We start from the raw sequence: 21,995 nt of genomic DNA on the forward strand, positions 1-21,995 counted from the left end.
GTCTGGTCGCTGCCAACCTTCACTGCCGAGCTGTGTGTCTCCGAGTTCCAGTCCGGAGTTTGTTACTCGCACGGCCGAGTTGGCTCGGAGAGTATGAGCAGCTTCCGTGTTTCACCCAGCCCCCAAAACAGGGCAGCCAGTTCAGCGGCTTCCTTCTCCTTGTATTGTGATAGGACAATAAGTCCTTGGACTGAGAGCCGGCGCTAAGTACTTGTCTGGCCACAAATAACATGTCCAAATAAGGAGGCGAGCGGACTGCACCATTCCGCTGTCAGCCAGGTTTCCCTTTGCTGAAGGGATTTCACCTCTTGAGGGGGTAATTTGAGAAGCAAATTATTTCTTTTGCACGAATTGCGGCGCGTGCAGCCCGGATGGTGCCCGGTGTATTTTCTAAACGGGGTTATTGCCTGGGGTGGGGGTAGCAGCTCTTTCCCTCTGCTTTCTGAATGAATGGTTGCTGCTGCTGCTGCTGCTCTCCCTGCTGCCGAGTGCCCGGATGGTTATCAGCTGCAAACTGAGCCAAGGCTGATCTGGGGTCTGAACCCAGGGAACCGCAGCCAGAGCCCCAGCTGGAGAATGTCTCAGGCCGGCTGGCAGCAGAGAGATCGATCCAGCAGCTTCCTCCCCTCACTCCCAGGAACAGAGCAGGGGGCATGTGCGGAGAGTTAGGGGGCAACCTGCTTTAAAGCTGATGGCAAGCCGCTGCCAGCTGCCTTTCCAGACGGCACCATGGCCACTCACTCCAGGTAAGTGGCGAAGAGCAGCTGCTGGCTCGTTCTGGGGACTATCTCCGTTTAAAATCGGGCTGCTCCTGGACATGTTCATGTCAGGGACCGGAGGAAGGAGAAAGCCATGCTCAGATTTAAGCCGTGTTAAAGTTGCTGTTTGAACCACCTCACAAAGTCTGAAAGGAAATGTTTAGCTGACAGCCAAATGTTTAAAAAGTTCTTAAAGTGTCACTTGGAGTGGAAACCCCGAGTGAAACCCCCCCCTCCCCCCCAACACCCCGACAAAAAAAAACAATTCTATCGAGCTGTGTTAATCTGCTGATTTGGCAGAGAAGAGAGCAGACTGAAAATGACTGGCTTTACTGTTCAATCACACGGCATTTCAACCAGTTACTGTTGGATTTTAAAATTATATTGACACCTTCACTCCTAGTTGCACCAGTTTTAAAGTTTTTGAATATGTTTTAATCTTGGAATCTCTGATTTAATTTGTGCTTTCATACTTCCAAAGATCAGCGCCGCTTCTCTTTTTCTATTTGTGCATTTCCTGAACTAAGTGAGAAATTGGGTGGCGTTTATTGGGTGCCTCTTTCAAGGCATTTTTGTTTTGCAGAAAGTGTCGTTTTTGTTAGTGTTGATTTGATTTTGAGAACTGTCACAGCTTTGCAGTACTTGCATCTGTATATTTCTAATACTTCAGAATCAACTGTGAGAGGAAGTACTTAAAACACAATTGTGGATTAGACGGTCAAACTAGGTTTTGTAGGCCTGACTAGTCCAATAGAATGTGACTTTACTGCTGAATTCCAGTGTATTGCATAACCCCCATCCTGCTCACAGTTGCTGCAACTATCAGCCCCATGACTGCCTCACAAACTTTTGTATAATTTCTCTTTTCAAGTGTAGAACACTTACATGATGGATCTTGTCACTATTTCTTTATCATAACACCAATCTTTTTCATTTAACTGCAATGTTGCTACCTCTAGTTTTGATCAGCAAAGACTGAGAAAAGTGTCCGTTTATCGTGCAAGCCTACTTTTTGAAGTCTTTAAAGCACACAGATGTTATTTGTTGACTTTTTTAATTGAATTTTTAGGCTCATGAAGTGAGGAATGTCAGCATTTGAGAATGGATTGTTTTAGTCTGTTCCAGCTTCAGTGTGAATTTTTCATTTTCAAAAGAACTGGGTTGAGATGATCCTAGTTCATTTTCCTTAGGACCCTTATTGTTGGCATAGAAAGGAGGCTGCCCCATCAGTCTGTGCTGGATTCCAATCAGAGTTCCAGAACAGTGTGGTAACCTACAGAGCTGCCTTCATATTTGGGCTTGACTCTGGCTGCTCATTCAAGAGATTTTCGTATTTTTAATCCTTTTCTTTGAAGTGCTTTTTAATCATTGATCGCTGCTGAAATACACCTGAAAGCATTCAGTTTTGGATATGATATTCAAAAAGCAGAATTATTAGAACAATGGATATTGCATTGCAAGCATTAACTTGTATGAATACAAGTTATTCCTGATGCTTCAGTGACTAACTGCAGCACGGTCAGTGCCGGTGCTGAATTAGCTGCTTTTAGCCAGGGCTGCAGTGTAGTTAAAATTGGTCTTTTGTGTCTCTGCAGCAAGAGAAAAATCAGCTGGGGTTTGCAACTCCTGATCCTTATCTAGTGTCCCCTCCTGTAAAGTGAATGTCAGTGTGCATACATGTCAGATAATGTCAGATGTCAACATTGCATACTTCAATGTTGGAACTAGAAGATATTGGTGAGGAACTTAGAAAACAGTTTCTAAGTACCCAGTGCCAGCAGTAAAGAACTTAAAATGATGAATAATTCAATCGTTATCTATCTCCTGTTATATATTTGTATTGTCTTCAATGGCTACTGTTAGTGCTACAGTATTGGCTTAAGTTATTAGGCTTGGTTTGCATTGTGAACATAGACTTATAGGCTCTCCTCTCCCTTTTTCTTTCCAAGATAAAACTACTGCCCACAATAATGACTGACAAACCACTGAGACTTGGCCATTGAGTGGTCGCTGAACTGCAGTATTTGCTAATATCTGGATCGGATTGATCCAAACTATTTGTTATGGATTGCCTTCCTCTTTGGCCAGGATTTGCGTTCTGTTGGAGCTACATATCATGCTTCCATTTTAGGTGTAATCACGGCTGTGAATGGAGCCAGATCATTGTGTCCAGCATATCAGTAGCTCTGAAAACAGAGCCTTCCATTGGAGCAGTATGCCTGGAGCTGTTGAGGTAGCAATAGAGCCTAGGCTGGGGTGTTTCCCCACATTTGATAATGTAAGGTTGGGATGCCCTTGGGGCTTTCATGGACATCACAATGATTGGTTGCAGAATGAGACTGGCAGAGGCCTGAAAGCAGATTAAACCAAGGAGGGAGCCTAAAAGAAAGGTTTAATTTTGTTTACCACTCACAATAAAAGTATTTTGTACTTGTCACAGCTCTATAGTTAGGCTATATCATGTCATAGTCTCATCAATTCTGTATCCTATTACAATGCTAAAACATTGCGTGTTGAGAAGAGGGAAACATTTTGACAAGTTAATTTTGGATATTGGAAGTAATTGCTTCTGTTTGTAAAACAGTGACAAATTTTGTAGAACATTTTAATATAGTCTGCTGGAAAATGTAGTAAAATTCCCAAAGTGAGTTACCTTACCCTTAAGTATTATTTATCTTCAGTTTTTGTTGAGGTGATCTTGAGCAGGTATTTTAGTTAATTCAGCTACACTGCTATAAATCAAAACTATTGTGCAGCAGTGTTTTATAAGGTCAGGTGTCATTTTGAATAATAAGCAGATGTTTTGAGCTGAATACTAAAATGTACATCATCTGACTTGACTACATCCAGCTCGACCAGTCTCTTCTCTCTGGACTTTGCACTCTTCGTGCAAACTGCCCAGCCCTCTAGAATTGTCCTCTGGGTGAAAGGTCCTCTTAGCAACCACCTTCTTAAATCCTTCACCTCTGGCTCTTCCACCTTTACTTGTAGCATGTTGTGAGGAGCTAATGTATTCATCGTCTTTTTAAATAGCCTTCTAGTTATCAGCCTCCTCCCTATCCCTGTAGCTACTTTAAATTACCCTGAATTCTCCATTGCTGTGAGCTTTCTCATTCACTATTATCTGCTGTGTGTTTGGGTGCCCATTCCCTCTGTAAATGTCTGCTTTTCACCTCCAACCCCCATCCAACCCAGTCCTCACATGCCATTCATAAAACGTTTCTTTGCCCAAGTTTTGGTCAACTCTCAATCTCTCTTCCTTTTGTTATAAGTCTATCTCTTTGTGTCTCTTTGAAACTCCTTTGGATGCTATATCAGTACAAGTTATTATTGCTTTAGGAGTGGCAGTAAGTTGGTAACACCAGCTTGAGAAGTGAGAAAAGGCATTAACTTCTAGCCTATGACTCAGGAAGACCAATGACATGGTCCAGGATGTTGCCACACTGCCATCTATCAGCATTGACAATGTAACAGTTCTTGATAGCTTCACATATCTATGCTCCACAATCGCCAGCAATCTGTCATTTGATAATGAAATCAACACATACCTTGCAAAAGCTGCAGCTGTTATGTCCAAGCTGACTAAGAGTGTGGAACAACAGCAACCTGACTGAGAACACCAAGCTGCGAAACTGAAGCTAATGTCCTCGGTGCACTCATCTACAATGGTGAGACCTGGACAACATATGTTAGGCAAGAGAAAAGGCTGAACAGTTTCCACCTTCGCCATCTCAGACGTATCCTCGGCATCTCTTGGTAGGACAGTGTCACCAACTCAGAGGTCCTGGAGAGTGCTAATTCCATCTACATATACTCATTAATAAGCCAATGATGTCTGTGTTCATTGGATGGGTGATGGTGGTATACCCAAAGACCTTCTGTCTGGTAAACTGGCCACAGGGTCACAACCTCCTGGGTATCCAAACCTCTGCTACTAGGTCATCTGCAAGTGAGATATAAAGATAGCGGATATTGACACTGAAAACTGGGAAACAGTCGCTGATAACCATGACCTCTGGAAGCTGACTGGGAGGGCTTTGGATGAGGTGAGTAGAAACAAAAAGCTGAGAGGAGGACCCAGAGAAAAGTGAGGCCAGTGAATCATGCACCTTCTCAGCCCAGTGTCTTCCTCCGCAGCAAATGTTGCAGAGACTGCCATGCCAGAGTGGGGCTTCTGAGCCACAACATGCAATGCTCACCACAGTACAAATCCTTTTATGAAACAGAAAGCTGCTACAACAATGAACTCCACCAGCATAAGGACTCATTTTGACAAATTACAAAGAGCTGGGATTAAGGATGGCACCTATGTCACCTAAGGCTCCACAATTACCAGATAGTCATGGTATTACAGATATAAAATAATATTCTGTGCTGTTGGTTATTAAAATTAAAACAATTGTCCCTGCCCTTAAATCCATTAATCTGGACACTAAATCAGATTAGCGAAGATGCCATGTTTTCCAAATTATCAGCCCTTCGTCCTAGTCTAGGGATGCTTCCAAGGGATGCTGGTAGTTTGGATTTGGGAACGTAGGAAACAGGAGCAAGAGTAGGCCAATGGGCCCCTGTAGCCTGCTCCACCGTTCAACTAGATCATGGCTGATCTTGTACCTGAATGCCATTTTCCTGCACTGTCCCCACATCCCTTGATGTCTTTAATATCTAAAAACCTATTGATCTCAGTCATTGAGCCTCCACAGCCCTCTGGGGTAGAGAATTCCAAACATTCACCACCTTCTGAGTGAAAAAATTCGATTTCCATTTGCAAGCCCAATGTTTTGTAGTCTTTGACCATAAAATGTATAATAGCCAAACTCCTATTTTATCATGTGATAAAATGTGAGTTCATTGATGAAGAGGAACCTGTGCTAATATGATTTATTTTTAAATTTCGAGCCATGGGATACTGAGCTAGGCAATCCCAACACGACTGGCTGAGATCAGTTAATGATTGAAAGACCATGGATCACAAATGAAAATTCTTGGAATCAGCAGCTAAATCCATTTGAACGCTAAACTGTTTTAAGATGATCTGGGTTAGAGTGCCTTTTTATTGCTTCCTTTTAAAGGTGAAAATTAGATACCATATCCTGGTCTAAAACTGTACTTTTAAAAATGTTGCATTGTTGTTTGGCAATTTGCAGAGATGAGCATTAAAGCTGTTCCTGAGATTGGTCTGGCATATGCTAGTGCTGACTTCGATGTAATAGAAGCACGTTTAAATTATGGAACCAGTACAGTCCAGTTCCCTGTTGCTCAGTTCATTCCAGTCCTTTTCCAAGGTCAGACTAATTGTGGCCTCTTAATTTTTCAACTAGGCATGTAGGGCCATGAATGGGGCATCCATAATAAAATGTTCAAAAATATATCATAGTGAATGTTGTTTTTGAAGGCTAGTGTTGGCATTAATTTGCCATATTATAGGCTTGTATGTGCTAATCTACACAGTTTGGGTGTTTGCAATGTACTTTTAAACTAATATTACTAAAAAGTAATATTCTCATTTTATATAATTTCTTATAATGGTGAAATTCCCAAATTACTTTGAAGAAGAATGGTTTGTATAGGCACATGTTGCTTTATTGCAGATATTGGCACAGCATTGGTCCCAAAAGTGTAATATAACTAGGAAATATTGGTAAACAGAAACTTGAATTCAGGCTGCAAGTCAAACTTTATTCTCCACTCTAAACCACAGATAACATGAATGTAATCTGATACTGTCCACCTTGTTTTGGTTCCAACTCAGTTACACGAAACGTCCTTGACCTGAAACGTTAACTCTGTTTCTCTCTCCACAGATGCTGCCAGACCAGCTGAGTATTGACAGCATTTTTTGTTTTTTATTTTGGTTACAAGTATGTTACTTTATTTTCCTTAGTCCTGCTGCATTTTCTGGTCTCGGGCTCAGAGCGTCAGCATCAGTTCTAGCACCGATATACCTTACTCACTCCCTCATTGGACTGTGATTCTTTATTCAGCAGAGAACCAGAGAACTTTGCTTATGCGTAGTTTGTGTGCACAGCTCCTCCCCCAGCACATAAAGTTTTAAATGTCTAAACAGCATAAGTGGCAGAATTCACATTTTGGAAACGTTTAAGTTACTTGTAAGTGTTTTTTTTAACGTTTCCAAGGGGCCTCCCTGGACACCTTTTTTTAAAAAGCCGTTTGGCACCAAGCTGGTGTTGCTTGTCATGTGGTGTCAAATATCAGTGTAAAATCTATTCTCCTCCCCTGGGAATGTGCTTCTGCTTCTTTGCAGTCAGGTTTGGCCTTGACTCCAGATTGATATTGCAATTTTAGTATCGAGTTAAGTGGAAACCACTTTCCACCAAAACAAAAGTTAGTACAATATAAACACGCCCTCCATCTGCTGAATTTATCATGAAAGTACAGTTATTTTTCTTGCCCTCCTGTGAAATCTGAAGGCGGAATCTCACAACCTGTGTTATATTCCATGTTTGTGCTGTGAGATTTGCCTCGCAATATTTCATAATACAAGTATCTCTAGCAATATTACAAAGCTTCTCCTTAAAGATCCTTTCCGTTGGCATTAGTACGGTGTTCGTGTTTGCTTGGTCCCTGGACCGTAAGACATGTTTTTATTTTGCAACTACAGTATTTAAGTGTAAAAGGAATAAAACTCTGCAAATGCAGGAAACTTGAAAATACTGGAAGTACACAGCTAGCCTGATGAGAAAAGATAGGTTAAAGTTTAGGTTTAAATCCTGAACATTAATTTATGTGCTTTTTTTGTTCTGATCTTCTGTACATCCATCATTTCTATTTTTCTTATATGCTGTGTTTTGTGTTGTTTTCTTTCCTCCCCCGTTCCTGGTTTCACTAGACTGTGCATCTCCTGTGACAAAAAGGGAACTTGATTTGCTCCCAAGTCTTCATCTGAGCTGAATGCATGTAATAGTTTATAATATGAAATAAAAATAGAAAATGTAATGTTTGTTGACTTTTGTGGCATGTAGTGGTTTGTTGACTTATTTGTCCTTCCACCATGTAAAGCCACAGCTAAGATCCAAAACTTAATTGAATGGACATTGAAGGTGCCTTCCTGCTGTGGTACCCTGCGTTGGTGGGCTAATGGACTGGACTACCTTGTTGCCCCAGGTTGTGTCTCTTTATTATAAATGGTTTGAATTTTTCCATGTTAATAGGAGAGGAATCCAGCAGTATAACCAAGAGCAAAGACGAAATACTCCGGATGCTGGAAATCTAAAATAAACAAAATGTTGGAAGCACTCAGCCAGACAGGCAGCATTGGTTTAACCAAGATGCACTCTGTGCATCTGTGCAGATTTGAATTTCATACCTTAATTCTTGTATGATGTTTCTATGAGGTAAGTTTGAATGAATGCTTGTAGGTTTGTTCATTGTTGTAGATTTAAAGCACAACTACAATAGTTTCATAGTCTCTCTCAGTTCTTCATAATTGATGGCCTGCGAGTAACGGCTGTTGTTCCATCATCTTTTTGTAAGTAGCATCCATTAAAGCTTTTGACTATAAGCCTTGAGGGAGTTTCCTCACCTGCTGCAGCTTTATAGTTCTTTGAAGGAGGTTCCCCATGTTTATTTATGAGCTACCTTTCTGTGGCTGCATGTATTTGTAAGTTATATTGGAAAGGTTTTAATGGATCTGTTTTATCCTAGTGTTAAACATAAATAGTGTTTTGATTTAGGCACTTCACAGAAAATGCTGTCCTGTCAGAGATGATGAACTGAGAGCCATCTGTTTGTTCAGGTGGACATCCAAGATTCCAGTGATGTTATCTGAAGAGAAACAGGGGCTTCTTCTGGTGTCCTGGCCAACATTCATGTCTTAACTGTTGCCACCAATATCGATTATTTATCTGACTTGATAGAGGTGTACAAGATTATGACAAGATAGGCAAAGAAAATATGTTTCATATGGCTGATGGTGCAAGGACTAGGGGACGAATGTAAAGTTTTGGGTAAGAGATGCAGGGGGGGGAATGTGAAGAAAGTGCTCAAAAATCATCAAGAAGAAGAGCTGTTTTCTGCAGCAAGTGGTACCGACATGAATTAATTGCCTACGAGGATGGTGAAAGTGGAAATAATCAATTATTTCAGAAGGATGGACACTTGAAGGAAATAAACTTTCAGGGCTTTGGGGATAGAGTGGGGGTTGGGACTGGATTGCTCTACAATGAGCCGGCATGGACTCGATGGGACAAATGGCAGCCTTCAGTATCATAATGATTCTCCTGACTTTATCTCACCTTCAGAATCACAGAATCAGAGTGCAGAAGAGGCCCTTCGGCCACAGACCTTGTTGTCTGAGATTTTATATGCAAATTACCTAGCTTGTTTGTGTACAATAATGAACGCATTTCAAAACCAATCAATTAGCTATGATCAATGCACCCTCACATTTCCTTTTTGTAGTTCTACTCTTTTTTTACCTTGCCAAAATCTTGATGATTTTTGAGCACTTTCATCAGGTTTCTTAATCTTTCTTCTCCAGTGAAAATGGGTCTATTTCTTAGCTCCCTTCTAACTAAAAGGTCTCATCCCAATATGGTGCATGCCAAATGTGTACCAAAAGGTCAAATTTGTAAGCAAATTTCCTGGATTTAATGACTTGCTGAATGGAGCTTTGTTTAGTAGCATGGTGGAACAGTCTTTCCCTGCTGAATTGGCACACCCATGTGTGTTTACCAGAGTGGGAAATTGTTGTGCCCACTATAACAACATTATTCAATGTGCTGCAGTTGTGCTGTCCAGATCTCTTTCAAAACTCTTGAACAGGTATATGCTGCTAGGAAACTGGAGCACTTGTTGTATAACCTGACTTGTGTGTATTATACTCCAGCATGCAAAATGTTAGACCTTCCACATATTTGGTTTGGAGATCTCCAGAAGCAGTTTTCTGTGTTCTAATTGCAATCTTACAGATGTGAATGTAGTGAAAAAATTTGCATGCATAATGTCTAAATTATCCATGCCCACAGGGAAGTTTTGAAATGTACCCTAACTTTTCATTTTTCTTCATGAGGGAACACAAATGGTCTTCAGTGTTTTGGATTAATGAAGTAATGGCTTTATATAGGATAGGGAATGGGTCCTGAACTAGAAAGTGTTTTCAGCATTGGTCTTTCATTTTTGGCACCTGGCATTCAAGTTCTCCATTGTCAGATTGAGTGAAAGTTTTCCTTGTTTGCTGTCTATAAGGGTTTACAATACGAGTAAAATTACAAAACGCTTGGTGAAACATATATAGTTAATCAATCTGCATAGGTTTTTAAAAGGTAGATCAAGCCTGAAGGAAGAATTCTTGAAGTACAACTCCAGATTTACAAAGGAAATGCATTGGGTGTGGTTTACATGCGTTTTCAGAAGCACTTGTTACATGCTGCAGAAGCAACTTATAACACACAATCTATCATTTTAAAGGGGAATTTGATATTTGCTTGAAAAAGTGGAACCATAAAGCCTTTTGGGAGTGTGTAGGATGGGATTAGATCAGTGATCCCTGTGAAGGGAAACATCAGCACACACTTTGATAGACCAAATTGCATTTTTCTGTTTCGTGACGTTCTGTTATTGTGGTTGAAGACCTGATTTAAAAGCTGGGTTTGTCTAAAATAGTTTTGATTTTCACACTCTTAAGTGACCATCAATGATGTTGTGGTGAAAAGAGACCTGGCTCAAAGAAGGGCATGAATGGATGCTAAATATTCTTGGCGCAAGGTGCTAGATGAGGACAGGACTTGGATGAAGAGGCAGGGAGTAATATATCTAAGTTTGCTGATGATACAAAGCTCAGTGGAAAAGCAAGCTATGGGGAGGACACAGGTTGCAAAGAGATATAGACAGGTTGAGTGAGTGGGCAAAAAGATGGCAGTTGGAGCGTAATATATGGAAATGTGAAGTTATTCACTTTGATCATAAGAATAGAAAAACTGTGTGAAACTTGTAAATGTTGATGATGAAAGAGACTTGGTGTGCCAGTACAAGGAACGAAGGAAGTTAGTATGCAGGTACAGCAAGCAATTAGGAAGACAAATGGCACGCTGGCCTTTTGCAAGGGTATTGAAGTTGAGGAATAAAGAAGTTTTGCTACAATTGAACAGGGTTTTGGTGAGATCACATCTGGAATACCGTGTGCAGTTTTGGGCTCTATATTTAAGGAAGGTTATTCTTGTATTGGATGCAGTAGAACGAAGATTCACTAAATTTTTTCCGGGATGAGAGGGTTGCCCTATGATTTGAGGCAGAGTAAAAGAATGAGAGGTGATCACATTAAAATCTAAAATTCTGATGGGGCTTTAGGGTAGATGCTGAGAGATTATTTCTTCTGGTCAGCAGATCTAAAACACAAGGGCACTCTCAGGATAAGGGGCCAATCATTTAGGATGGAGGTGAGGAAATTACTTCATTCAAAGGGTTGTGAATATTTGGAATTCCCTCACCTAGAGGTTTGTGGATGCTCCATTGTTGAATACAATTAAGGCCGGCATAGACATTTTTTTGGTCCCTTGGAATCGAGGGATATGTGGAGCAGGCCGGAAAGTGGGGCTGAAGTCCAAGATCTGCCATGATCATACTGAAGTCACAGTGAAAGAAGAAATAAGTACAGGTGGGTTCACCATTGATAGAGGAATTAGACAGGCTGGCTGTACTTAAAGTCAATAAGTTACTGGGACTGGATGAGATGCATCAAGGATACTGAGGGAAGTATGGGTGGAAATTATGGAGGCACTGGCCACAATGTTGTATACCACCCCAAACAGGAGTATTGTCGGAGCACTGGAGAATTGTAAATGTTACACCCTTATTCAAGAAAGGGTGAAAGAATGAGCTCAGCAACTATGGAGAATAGTTTTAACATTGGTGGGGAAGCTTCTAGAAACGATAATTCAGGACAAAATTTGCAATCACTTGGGCAAATGCGGATTAATTAAGGAAAGCCAACACAGCTTTAAGAGAAAATCATGTTTAACGAGCTTAAGTTCTTTGAGTTAACACAGAGGGCTAATGTGTTTGATATGATGTATCTCTTGTAGAGTCAAAACAATTAAACTAAATTAACAATATTGGGATAAATCAGGCACAGCCCCTAATTCAGGTTAACTGTAAAACCAAGAACAAAGTTTAAAGGAAACTTACAAACTTTAAACCAAAATGTGATTAAAGGGGTCAATAAAACACCCCAGTCCCCGCGGTGCCCACCGAGCACGGAAGGCCTCGAGAGTGCCAGCAGACACCGTGTGCTCCCTTTCCAAAGACATCCGGCTGCGAACGTAGCCGCAGAAGAGGGACAAACAATCGGGCGGGACTCCCCCGTCGATCGCCCGCTGCCTGGACCTGTTAATAGCCAACTTGGCCAGGCCCAGGAGCAGGTTCACGAGGAGGTCCTCCTCCTTCCCGACCCCCTTCCGCACCAAATGTCCGTAGATCAGGAGCGTGGGGCTGAAGTGCAAATGAAACATTAATAAAAGGTTTTTTAAATAACTAAAAAGGGAGTGCAACCTACCACACCCTATGTAAGCATGGTCCACGGACTCCACAAGACCACAAAAAGGGCAGGTGTCCTGGGAGGCCGTGAACCTATGCATCCTACGATTATAGGGGACTGCTGCATGCAACACCCTCCAACCCAGGTCCCCGATAGAAAGGGGGAGGACACCTCCGTAGAGGGCCTCCCATCGGGGGCCTCCGCTGCCGGACGGCAACAAGGCACGCCAGGGCGTGTCCGGGCGGCGGACAAGGGCGAGAAAATGGAAGGTGTGCAGCAGCAGTCCGTACAAAAAGCTCCTCCGTGCCGTGCCAAATGGCACGGAGGGCATGTCCCCGAGGCGGCTCATATTGCGGGGCTTTGATATGATGTACAAGGACTTCTAAGAAACATTTGATAACAGGCTTGTGAGCAAAGCTAAAGTTCATAGAATAAAAGGGACAGTATTGTGAATTATGAGGAGGGTACTAAAACTTCAGAAGGACGTAGACAGGATGGCGAAATCTAATGGCGAGAAATTTGACATGATTCATTTTGGGAGGAAGAACAAGGAGAGGCAATATAAAATAAAAGGTACAAATCTAAAGCAGGTGCAGAGGCAGAGGGACCTGGTTGTATATGTGTATAATTGAAGATGATAGAGCAGGTTGAGAAGTGGTTCATAAAGCATGTGGGTTCCTGGGCATATAAATAGGGGCATAGAGTACAAAAGCAAAGAAGTTATGGTAAAGCTGTATAAACCACTGGTTCGGCCTTAGCATTGTGTCCAGTTCTGGGTGCCACACTTTAGGAAAAATGTGAAGACATTAGGGAGGGTGCAGAAAAGATTCACGAGAATGGTTCCAGGAATGAGGAACTTCAGTTACGTGGATAGTTTGGAGGAGTTAGGCAAAGAGGAGGTTGAGCGGAGATTTGATATTCACAATCATGAATGGTCTATTCCCATTGGCGGAGGAATAAAGAACTAGAGGGCACCGATTCAAGGTGAATGGCAAAATAAGTAACTAACATGAGAGAGAACTTTTTTACACAGCGAATGTTTAGGATGTGGAATGCAGTGCCTGAGAGTGCAATGGAGGCATACTCAATTGACAACTTCAAAAGAGAATTCGATAATTATCTTGAAGAGGAAAAAATTTGTAGGACTTTGAGGAAAAGGTGGGGGACTGAGACTGGGTAAGTTGTTTTTGTAGAGCCGGCTAGCTCCTCCTCCTGTGCTATAAGCATTCTCTGATTCAGCGTCTAATCTAATCAGAATAATACAGTTGTACATAAAATTTCCTCTTTACTTATGTATTTACTGTTGACATTTTCATCTTGGAGCTAGCACATGTTACATTCCTGATAAGCACTTACTGTGTTGGCAGAGGGACATGGACCAGTAAAGCGTCATGTTATTTGGGGTCAAATTGAAACATAGCAAGATTTACAGCACTGAAGGAGGCCATTCGACAAATGTGTAAACTTGCAAGAAAACTGAAAATTCTTTAAATACTCCAGAGATGTTCAAACATTGTATTAAGAATTTCCTTTCTGATCTGCACTTTCTTTCCCCCAGTGCTAGGCCTGTGCCCATTCTCAGTATTTGGTGTTTTCAGACTTTATCTCTTTAAGTGTTGTGTTTTTGATCTTTTGATGAAGGATAACCTCCATAACATTAACCTGCCTTTCTGCTGTATATTTATGGTACTTCTATTTTGGTTTACTTTTTGACATTCGTGGATTTTTCACATGGAAAATTCTAACTAATGGGTGTGGGCATACGTTGTCTCAATGAAACAGTGGTAATGTTTGGACATTTGAGTACCATGTTCCTGTGCTTTCATGTTGCTGCATATCATTTCAGTGACTGCACGGTGGAAATGAGTGGCTGTGTTTGCTCTGATGTGTGAAGTAGCTGTCTTTTAAACACAGCTTGTAAGGCAAAGCTAACAAATGGTTCAAATGATCCATCTCTGGAATAATTTTCTAATTTCATTTTTGTGGCAATATATCAGAAAAATTAGATGTAAAATTGAATTTTTTTAAAGCAAATTGTTTCAGGCTCTGCAGCAAAATACTAATGTCAATTCCTATGGTGTCTGAATTTTTTCCAACAATTTCCCCAGGCTGACTGGCCTATAATTATCTCTTTCCCCCACCCTTTAAACAACGGAACAACGATTGCAGTCCTCCGGTTCTCTGGAACCATGCCTGCAGCCTGAGAGGGTTAGAAAATGATGGTCAGAGCCTCTGCTTTTTTTCTTGCTTGCTTCTCTTATCAGGCTGGGATGCGTTTCATCTGGGCCTGGCGATTTATCCACTTTCGAGGCTACTAAACACCTTTTAATGTTTCCCCCCTCAGTATTTCATACTCCTCGTTAATGTCTGCATTCTCTTTGCATCTATCTTCACAAAAGTGTTCATTGAGAACGATGTCCACGTATTCCAACTTCACACACAAATTAACTTTTTTGTTTTCTAATATGCACTGCTGTTTTTTCAGTTAACCCTTGCTCTTTATTTATTTCTAAGACACTTTTGGCTTTTCCTTGATTTTATAGCACTTGCCCTCACTTTGCTTTCCTCATTTCCTTCTTAATTTCACCCCTGCATTTTCCATACTCGAAGGCTTTCTGCAGTATTGAGCTCTCCATATCTGACACAGCTTTCGGTTTTTTGCCTTATCCTATTCTATGCTCTTTGACATCCAGGGGAGTCTAAATTTGGGAGTTCCCACACAGTATTTTCTTTGTGAAAACGTATTTATTCTGCAGTCGCTCTCTCTCCTCCTTGAATACCTCCCACTGCTGTGACACTTATTTTCAAGTAGATGTTTCCAGTTCATTATTGCCAAATCACATCTCAGCTTTGCAAAATTGGCCTTTCGTTAAAGTTTCCATCCCTATCTCCAAATTCCTATTTCCATTCTCTATCCATTTTCCTCTTGGCAAATATGGTTAAGGGATAGATCAATAGATATGCAGTGGCAGACATTCAAAGGGATATTTCAGCATACATAGAATAGATACATTCCAATTGGAGAGTCCACCATCAGTGGTTAACTAAAAAAGTTAAAGATAATATCAAACCTAAAGAAAAAGTATATAATTGTGCAATGACAGGTGACAGGTCCAAAGATTGGCCAGAATATTTTAAAAAAGCAAAAATGATTAAAAGATTAATAAGGAGGGAAAAATTAGTGTACAAGAGAAAGCTAGCTTAGACAGTAAGAGTTTCTATAGATTTTGTTTTTAAAAGTTAAAATAAGTCTGGGGAATTAATGGAAAATAAGGAGATGACAGGTGAATTGATTGAACCGGTATTTTGTGCATTGGCCTTCATTATAGAGGATACAAGTAACATCCTAGAAATAGTTGTAAATCAGGAAATGGAAGGGAGGGAGGAACTCTGGAAAATTACAATTGCCAGTCAAGTGGTACTGAGAAAATTGTTTGAACTACGGTCTGACAACTCTCTGAGTCCTGATGGATTTCATCCTAGGGTCTTGAAAGAAGTGGCTAGTTAGATCGTTGATGCATTGGTTTTAATTTTCCAAAATTCCTTAGATTCGGGGAAGGTTCCATTAGATTAGAAAATAGCAAATGTAACTTCTTTACTCAAAAAGGGAGGGAGACAGAAAGCAGGAAACTAGATACCAGTTACCTTAACGTTTGTCATAGGGAAAATGTTAGAAGCTATTTTTAAAGATGTTATAGCAGGATAAATTCAAGGCAATCAGGCAGAATCAATATGGTTTTGTGGAAGGGAAATCATATTTGGCCAATTTATTGGAGTTCTTTGAAGAAGTAACATGTGCTGTGGATAAAAGGGACCTAGTGTACTGTACTTAAATTTCAAGAAGGCATTTGATAAGGTGCTGCATCAAAGGTTATTACGGAAAATGTTATAGGGGGTAACATATTGGCATAGATAGAAAATTGGCTAGCTAACAGGAAACAGAGTAGGCATTTTCTGGTTGACCAGATGTAACGAGTGACAGATATCAGTGCTGGGACCTCCCAGCATTTTACCATTTACAAGGGCCGAAGGTATGGTTGCTAAATTTGCTGATGACACAAAGATAAATAGGAAAATAATTTGTGAAGAGGACGTAAGGAGGCTACAAAATGACATAGTTTAAGTGATTGGGCAAAGACCTGGCAATTGGAGAATAATGTGGCTAAATGTGAAATTGTCTGTTTTGGCAGGAAGCATATTATCTAAATGGTGAGAGATTGCAGAGCTCTGAGATGCAGGCTGGCTGTCCCCTAGTACATGAATTGCAAAAGTTTTGTATGCAGGTACGGCAAGTAATTAGGAAAGCTAATAGAATGTTATTGTTTATTGTGGGGATAACTGAATACAAAAGTAGGGAGGTTATGCTTCAGTTATATAGGACATTGGTGGGACCATATCTGGAGTACTGTGTAGGTATTAGTCTCCTTATTAAAGGAAGAATGTAAATATGTTGGAAGCAGTTCAAAGAAGGTTTAGTAGACCAATAGCTGGAATGGATGGGTGGTCTTATAAGAAAAGGTTGGACAGGCTGGGCTTGTATCTGCTGGAGTTTTGAAGAGTAAGAGGTGACTTGATTGAAATGCCATAAGATCCTGAGAGATTTTGACAGGGTGGATGTGGAAAGGATGTTTCCTCTTCTGGGAGAATTTAGAACTAAGAGTCACCGATTAAAAATAAGAGGTTGCCCATTTAAGACACAGATTAGGAGAAATTTTTTCTGAGGGTTGAGTCTTTGGAACTCTCTTACTCAAAATGTGGAAGCAGGGTTTTTGAATGTTTTTAAGGCAGAGCTCGATAAGTTCTTGATAAGCAAGGGGGTGAAAGGTTATCGAGGGTAGACAGGAATTTGGAGTTAAGGTTTCAATCGGATCAGCCATGATTGAATGGCAGAGCAGGCTCGAAGCTGAGTGGCCTACTTCTCCTTATCCGTATGTTCATAATGTCCAAATATGTGTGTTGAATGGGTTTTCATGTGATGTTCTTTCGTGGCTAATCATTTTAGTAATGTACCAACATACCAAAAAATTGGTGCCTTCAGAAGAGGAATGGGGAAAATAATTGGTGAGGTAATGCCGGTACTGTGTACACACACAGCTGGTAGAAATTAATCAGCTGTCTGAGCAGTTGTTAAGACTGGTAGCTACATAAATCCTGGGTAATGAAAATGGGCAAAATGTTCCAGTTAGAAGTGGAACCTGCTTTACACAAAATGTGTATTTATATAATGCTTTTAGCTTAAATAACATATCTTAAAGGGCTTCTGATTGGCATTATAAAACAAAAGACCATAGCTTATTCAAAGAGGTAGGTTTTGAGGATTATTTTAAAGCCGAAGAGTGAGGTGGAGAGGTTTAGGAAGGAAATTCCAGAGCTTAGGGCCTAGGCAACTTGAGGCATGGCCACCAATAGTGAAACAGTTAACATCAAGGAGGCTCAGGAGGCCAGGTTAGAAGAGTGCAGGGAGGTCAGATGGTCATTGAGCTGGAGGAGATTACAGAGATAGGGAGGAGTGAGATCATAGAGGGACTTGAGAACAAAGATGAGTATTCTAAAATTGACTCCTGGTTAAGCTATGTTGCAGTGTAGCATTGGGTGCCCAGTGAATGGAAGTGAGTGCGAGATGGGACATGAGCAGCAGAAATTTAGCTGACCTCCATTTTATGGAGGTTAGAATGTGGGAGGCCGGCCTGGAGTACATTAAAATAGTCAAGTCGAGAGATATAGGTGTGGATGAGGGTTTCAGCAACACAAAAGATGAGGCAGGTGGAGCCGAGGTGATCGTATGGAGGTGGACATAGAGATGTTACACATATGGGGTCAGAAGCTCATCCTAGGGTCAAATATGTCACCATGGTTATGAACAGTCTAATTGAACCTCAAGAAAGTTGCCAGGGAGAAGGATGGAGGGAGAGTTGGCTAGGGGGCCAGAAAGAATGGTTTTGGTCTTCCCTATATTTATTTGGAGGAAATTTCTCATCCAGTACTGGATATCGGCCAAATAGTCTGGCAACTAAAAGGCAATGGAGGAGTTTGAGAGATGGGGGTGTTGTAGAGCTGAAGTATATGCGAAAACTGACGCTGTGTTTTGGGTGAGAGGCAGCATGTAGATGACAAATAGGAAGGGAGCAAGGATTGGTTCTTGGGAGACACCAAAAGGAACAGGAAGAAGAGCCATTGCAGTTGATTAGCTGGCTACTATTAGGTATTTAAGGATGGAACCAGGTGAGAGCAATCCCACCCAGCTGGATGACAGTGGAGAGATGTTAGTGGAGCGTGGTGTGGTCAGCCGTATCAAAGGCTGTAGGCAGGTTAAGGAGGACGAGGAGGGATAGGTTAGCTTTGTCCTAGTCACAAATTATTCCCTCTGTGACTGATAAAAGCCACATCGGTACTATGGCAGGGGTGAGAAACTGATTGGAGGGATTCAAACATGGAGTTCCAGGAAAAATGTCCCAAATTTGGGAAACAGCAACATACAGGAAATTTGGAGAGGAAAGGGAGGTTGGAGATGAGACGAGAGGCCAGTGCTTGGCTTTTTGAGGAGGCGGTGATGGCAGCAGATTTGAAGGAAAGGTGGGCAGCACCTTGGGAGAGAGACATTAACAACATCCGCTAACCTAGGAGCCAGGAAGGGAAGCTGGTGTTAGTTTAGCTGAGAGAGCAGAAGGTGGATCTCATGAACAAGATGAGCTCTTGAGGAAGCATGGGGCGAGATAGAGAAACTAGACAAAGGTAAAAGTTCAGACCTAGAGCTGAGGTAGGGGGGAGAGCTTTAGAGGTGGTTTGGCCTGGTGGGCTCGTGGAACGGAGGCAGCTGATTGCATGATCTCAATCTTAGTGACAATGTGCACTTGGTGCTGAGGGTGGAGAAGATGGGAAGAGGAGTTTAAGAAGACAGCTGACTGTACAGGAAAGGAGCCGGGGATTATCTTTGCATTCCAAGATGATTAGTTTTAGCAGATAAGTGCAGGACCCAATGGTGCTTTGTTGTCCAGCCAGATCTAGTGGTGAATGGCTAAACCAGCTGTCCACCATTTTTGTTCATGTTTGTGTCCCTTTGACTTAAGGGAGGGAGAGGGTAATGGTATTAATGGTGATGAAAGCATTGAAATGGAGATGAGAGAGTGATTGAGGAGATCAGTAGCTTCAGAAATGTGAACAGAGGGTCAAAGGGTGGACACGGGGTTCTGAAAGTATAATTGTAAGTGAATAGGGGATTTTTTCCCCCCCATATGGAAGGAAGTAGGGTTTAGAGGGGGAAGCTGGATATGGCTAGAGAGCAATGTAAGAGATCAGGGATGGCCTGATCTGCGATTGCAGTAGCGAGGTTACATGAAATGGCAAGGTCAAGGGTGTGGCCATGAATATGGGTTGGGGAATTTACATCGAGGGAGGATGAGAGGTCAGTGAATTGAGGAAAGAAAGAATGTGATGGATTGAACTGGAAGTTGAAATCACCAGGGATGAAAAGCCGCTTGGTGGAGAGTCTGAGGAAGGAAAGCAGTGAAAATATCTGTGAGAAAGTACACAAATGTGAGTAGCTGAGCCGTGCACCATAATGGGAACTTGAGTTAAGTACTGAAGTCCTCTGAGCATTCTCTACACTGCAGCAAAGAAGGAACGCTTTCAGATGGGGAGCAGACAATTACTGGGGGGAGGGGAAGACGTCCCCAGAGAACAACAGATGGAAAATTGCTGGGACACCATTTTAATTCCTTGCAACAACATCTTATGTCCTTTAAAAGACATGATTACTTGCAAAATTTAATTTTTTGCCTTATTTAGCCCTAAATGATTACGTGGTTCACCTAATGCTGACTGAATACAATTCAGTTGCATTAATCCTCAAAATAACAGTGCACTTTAAAAAAGGAAATGAGGCATAACAGCAACATTAGTCACTCTGTTGTCGGAGTTCTTTCACTAAAGCGTTTATATTTAAATAGTATTTAGGTGATTGTGGACATGTCATGCATTGTGTGAACCAGACTGACTAGATTTCCATGTGTGTATGTTCCCTGACACAAATTCCATTATCATCATTGCATTCTTTCTGTAAATGTTTACAAAGTCACCTCCTCTTAAATCAGAGAGATCTTTTCATCCTTGTATGACTTTCATGGGCTACAGATAAAATCAAATCTTCCACAGGAAATGCACTACGGTATATGGCTTTAAGGATGCAACAACCATCCTCCGGTGGCAAGTATCTAAATGCAAGCAGTCTTTTTAAAAATATATATATATAAATCTCTTGGACTGTCTTTATTTTCCTGTTTTTTTTTCCTTTCTTAATGTTGAGTTTTCTTTTCAGTTGAAATTAATTTACAGCAAGTTGACAGAATGTAACTTAATATTTGCAGCACAGCAGAATGTGGTGAAAAGTTCATTGCCAGTCAGTAGTCAGACTGATCTATTCCCTCTATCTTTGAGGAGCCAAGGCCAAGTGGACCAGAGGATAGGCAAGTGACTTGCTCCCTCTGCATTTGGTGACTGTGATACGAGGGACAACTCTGGTATGACCCAAGTTCATTCTCAACCTTTGGATGTAATGAATGTATTGTAATCCCGTCCCGATTTACATCATTTGACAAAACCAGCTGGGGACCAGATCTTGGGCTTGAAAAGACCCAGAAGGTAAGTTTTAAATTAATTGTTCAGCTTTTTATGTGGGCCAGCACAGGCAGAGTGCTCCTCCAGGCTTCACGTGTGAGCCTTGGGCTTCCATTGAGATGAGCTACCCTTCCCCTGATTTCTCACCTACTGTTCCACAGGACCTGGCTGCGGCCTCTTGCCACTTCCCATCGGCAAGGGTGTCAATCTGGAGTCTGCGGCAGGTCTTGTACTGGATTATATATTTAGAAATAGCAAAATGAGCAAAAGCAAATCCGTGTCCTACTTGTTTCACTGAATGGGACAGAGCTTATCCGTAACTGTCACCTAGTGTATGCGATATATAGTCCCCATCAATTATACTATCCTGGATAGTCACCCATATGGGACAAATGATGCTACCGTTTGGTGTTTGTTACAAAGGCATTGTTTAAAATGTATTAAGCAACAGCTTGTTTGTGTGGTTAAATATCTATTGACTTTTTAAGAGGTTTTTTTTTTAATGGCTGTATCCAATCGAATTTGGAACATAGATTTTGGAAGCACAAAGATGAATCTGATGTAAATGGGTGTTGGGAGTTTGAAAAACTGAGTGAGGCCTTGGTCAGGCTTAGTGCTCAGTTCCCTCCCCCTGTGCTTTTGTTGCCAGCTGATTTTGCATGCATGCATACTGCTTTATTTGAGTCCCAGAATGGATGCAAAAATATTTCACCGCTTGCATCAGTATTGTGCATTTGGGTGCACAAAGGCTGTTTGGAAAAGCCCAGTGAAAACCCCATGAACAATGGCCCTCTTAAAGATGAACAGGCATTATAGTATCAGTGACCTTCCCTCCATCATAAGGTTAGAAGTAAGGATGTTCACTGTGCAATGTTCAGCAACTGCTAAGATATTGAAGCAGTCCATGTCCATATGCAGCAAGACATGGACAATATCCAGGCTTGGGCTGACAAATGGCAAGTGACCTTCGCACCACACAAGCGCCAGACAATGACCATCTCCAGCAAGAGAGAGTCTAACCAACTCTCCTAGATATTCAATGTTATTACCATTACTGAATCCCCCACTATCAACATCCTGGGGTTACAATTGACCAGAAACTGAACTGGACCAGTCATATAAATACTGTG

The 21,995-nt window shown here is 41.4% G+C and overlaps 1 protein-coding gene across 3 annotated transcripts in view; it reads left to right on the top strand.

The window, feature by feature from the left end:
• Nucleotides 1-482: 482 nt before the first annotated feature.
• Nucleotides 483-21,995, top strand: part of LOC121278150 (AF4/FMR2 family member 1-like) — a 137,626-nt gene continuing 116,113 nt past the window's right edge. For all 3 annotated transcript variants that reach the window (XM_041188269.1, XM_041188278.1, XM_041188288.1), the window contains exon 1: nt 483-746. In XM_041188269.1, the coding sequence (XP_041044203.1) occupies nt 730-746 (17 nt within the window). In that variant the 5' untranslated portion in view covers nt 483-729. The remainder of the gene's footprint in view (nt 747-21,995) is intronic.

Source organism: Carcharodon carcharias, chromosome 1 (assembly GCF_017639515.1).
Source record: "Carcharodon carcharias isolate sCarCar2 chromosome 1, sCarCar2.pri, whole genome shotgun sequence".
Classification (NCBI taxonomy): domain Eukaryota; kingdom Metazoa; phylum Chordata; class Chondrichthyes; order Lamniformes; family Lamnidae; genus Carcharodon; species Carcharodon carcharias.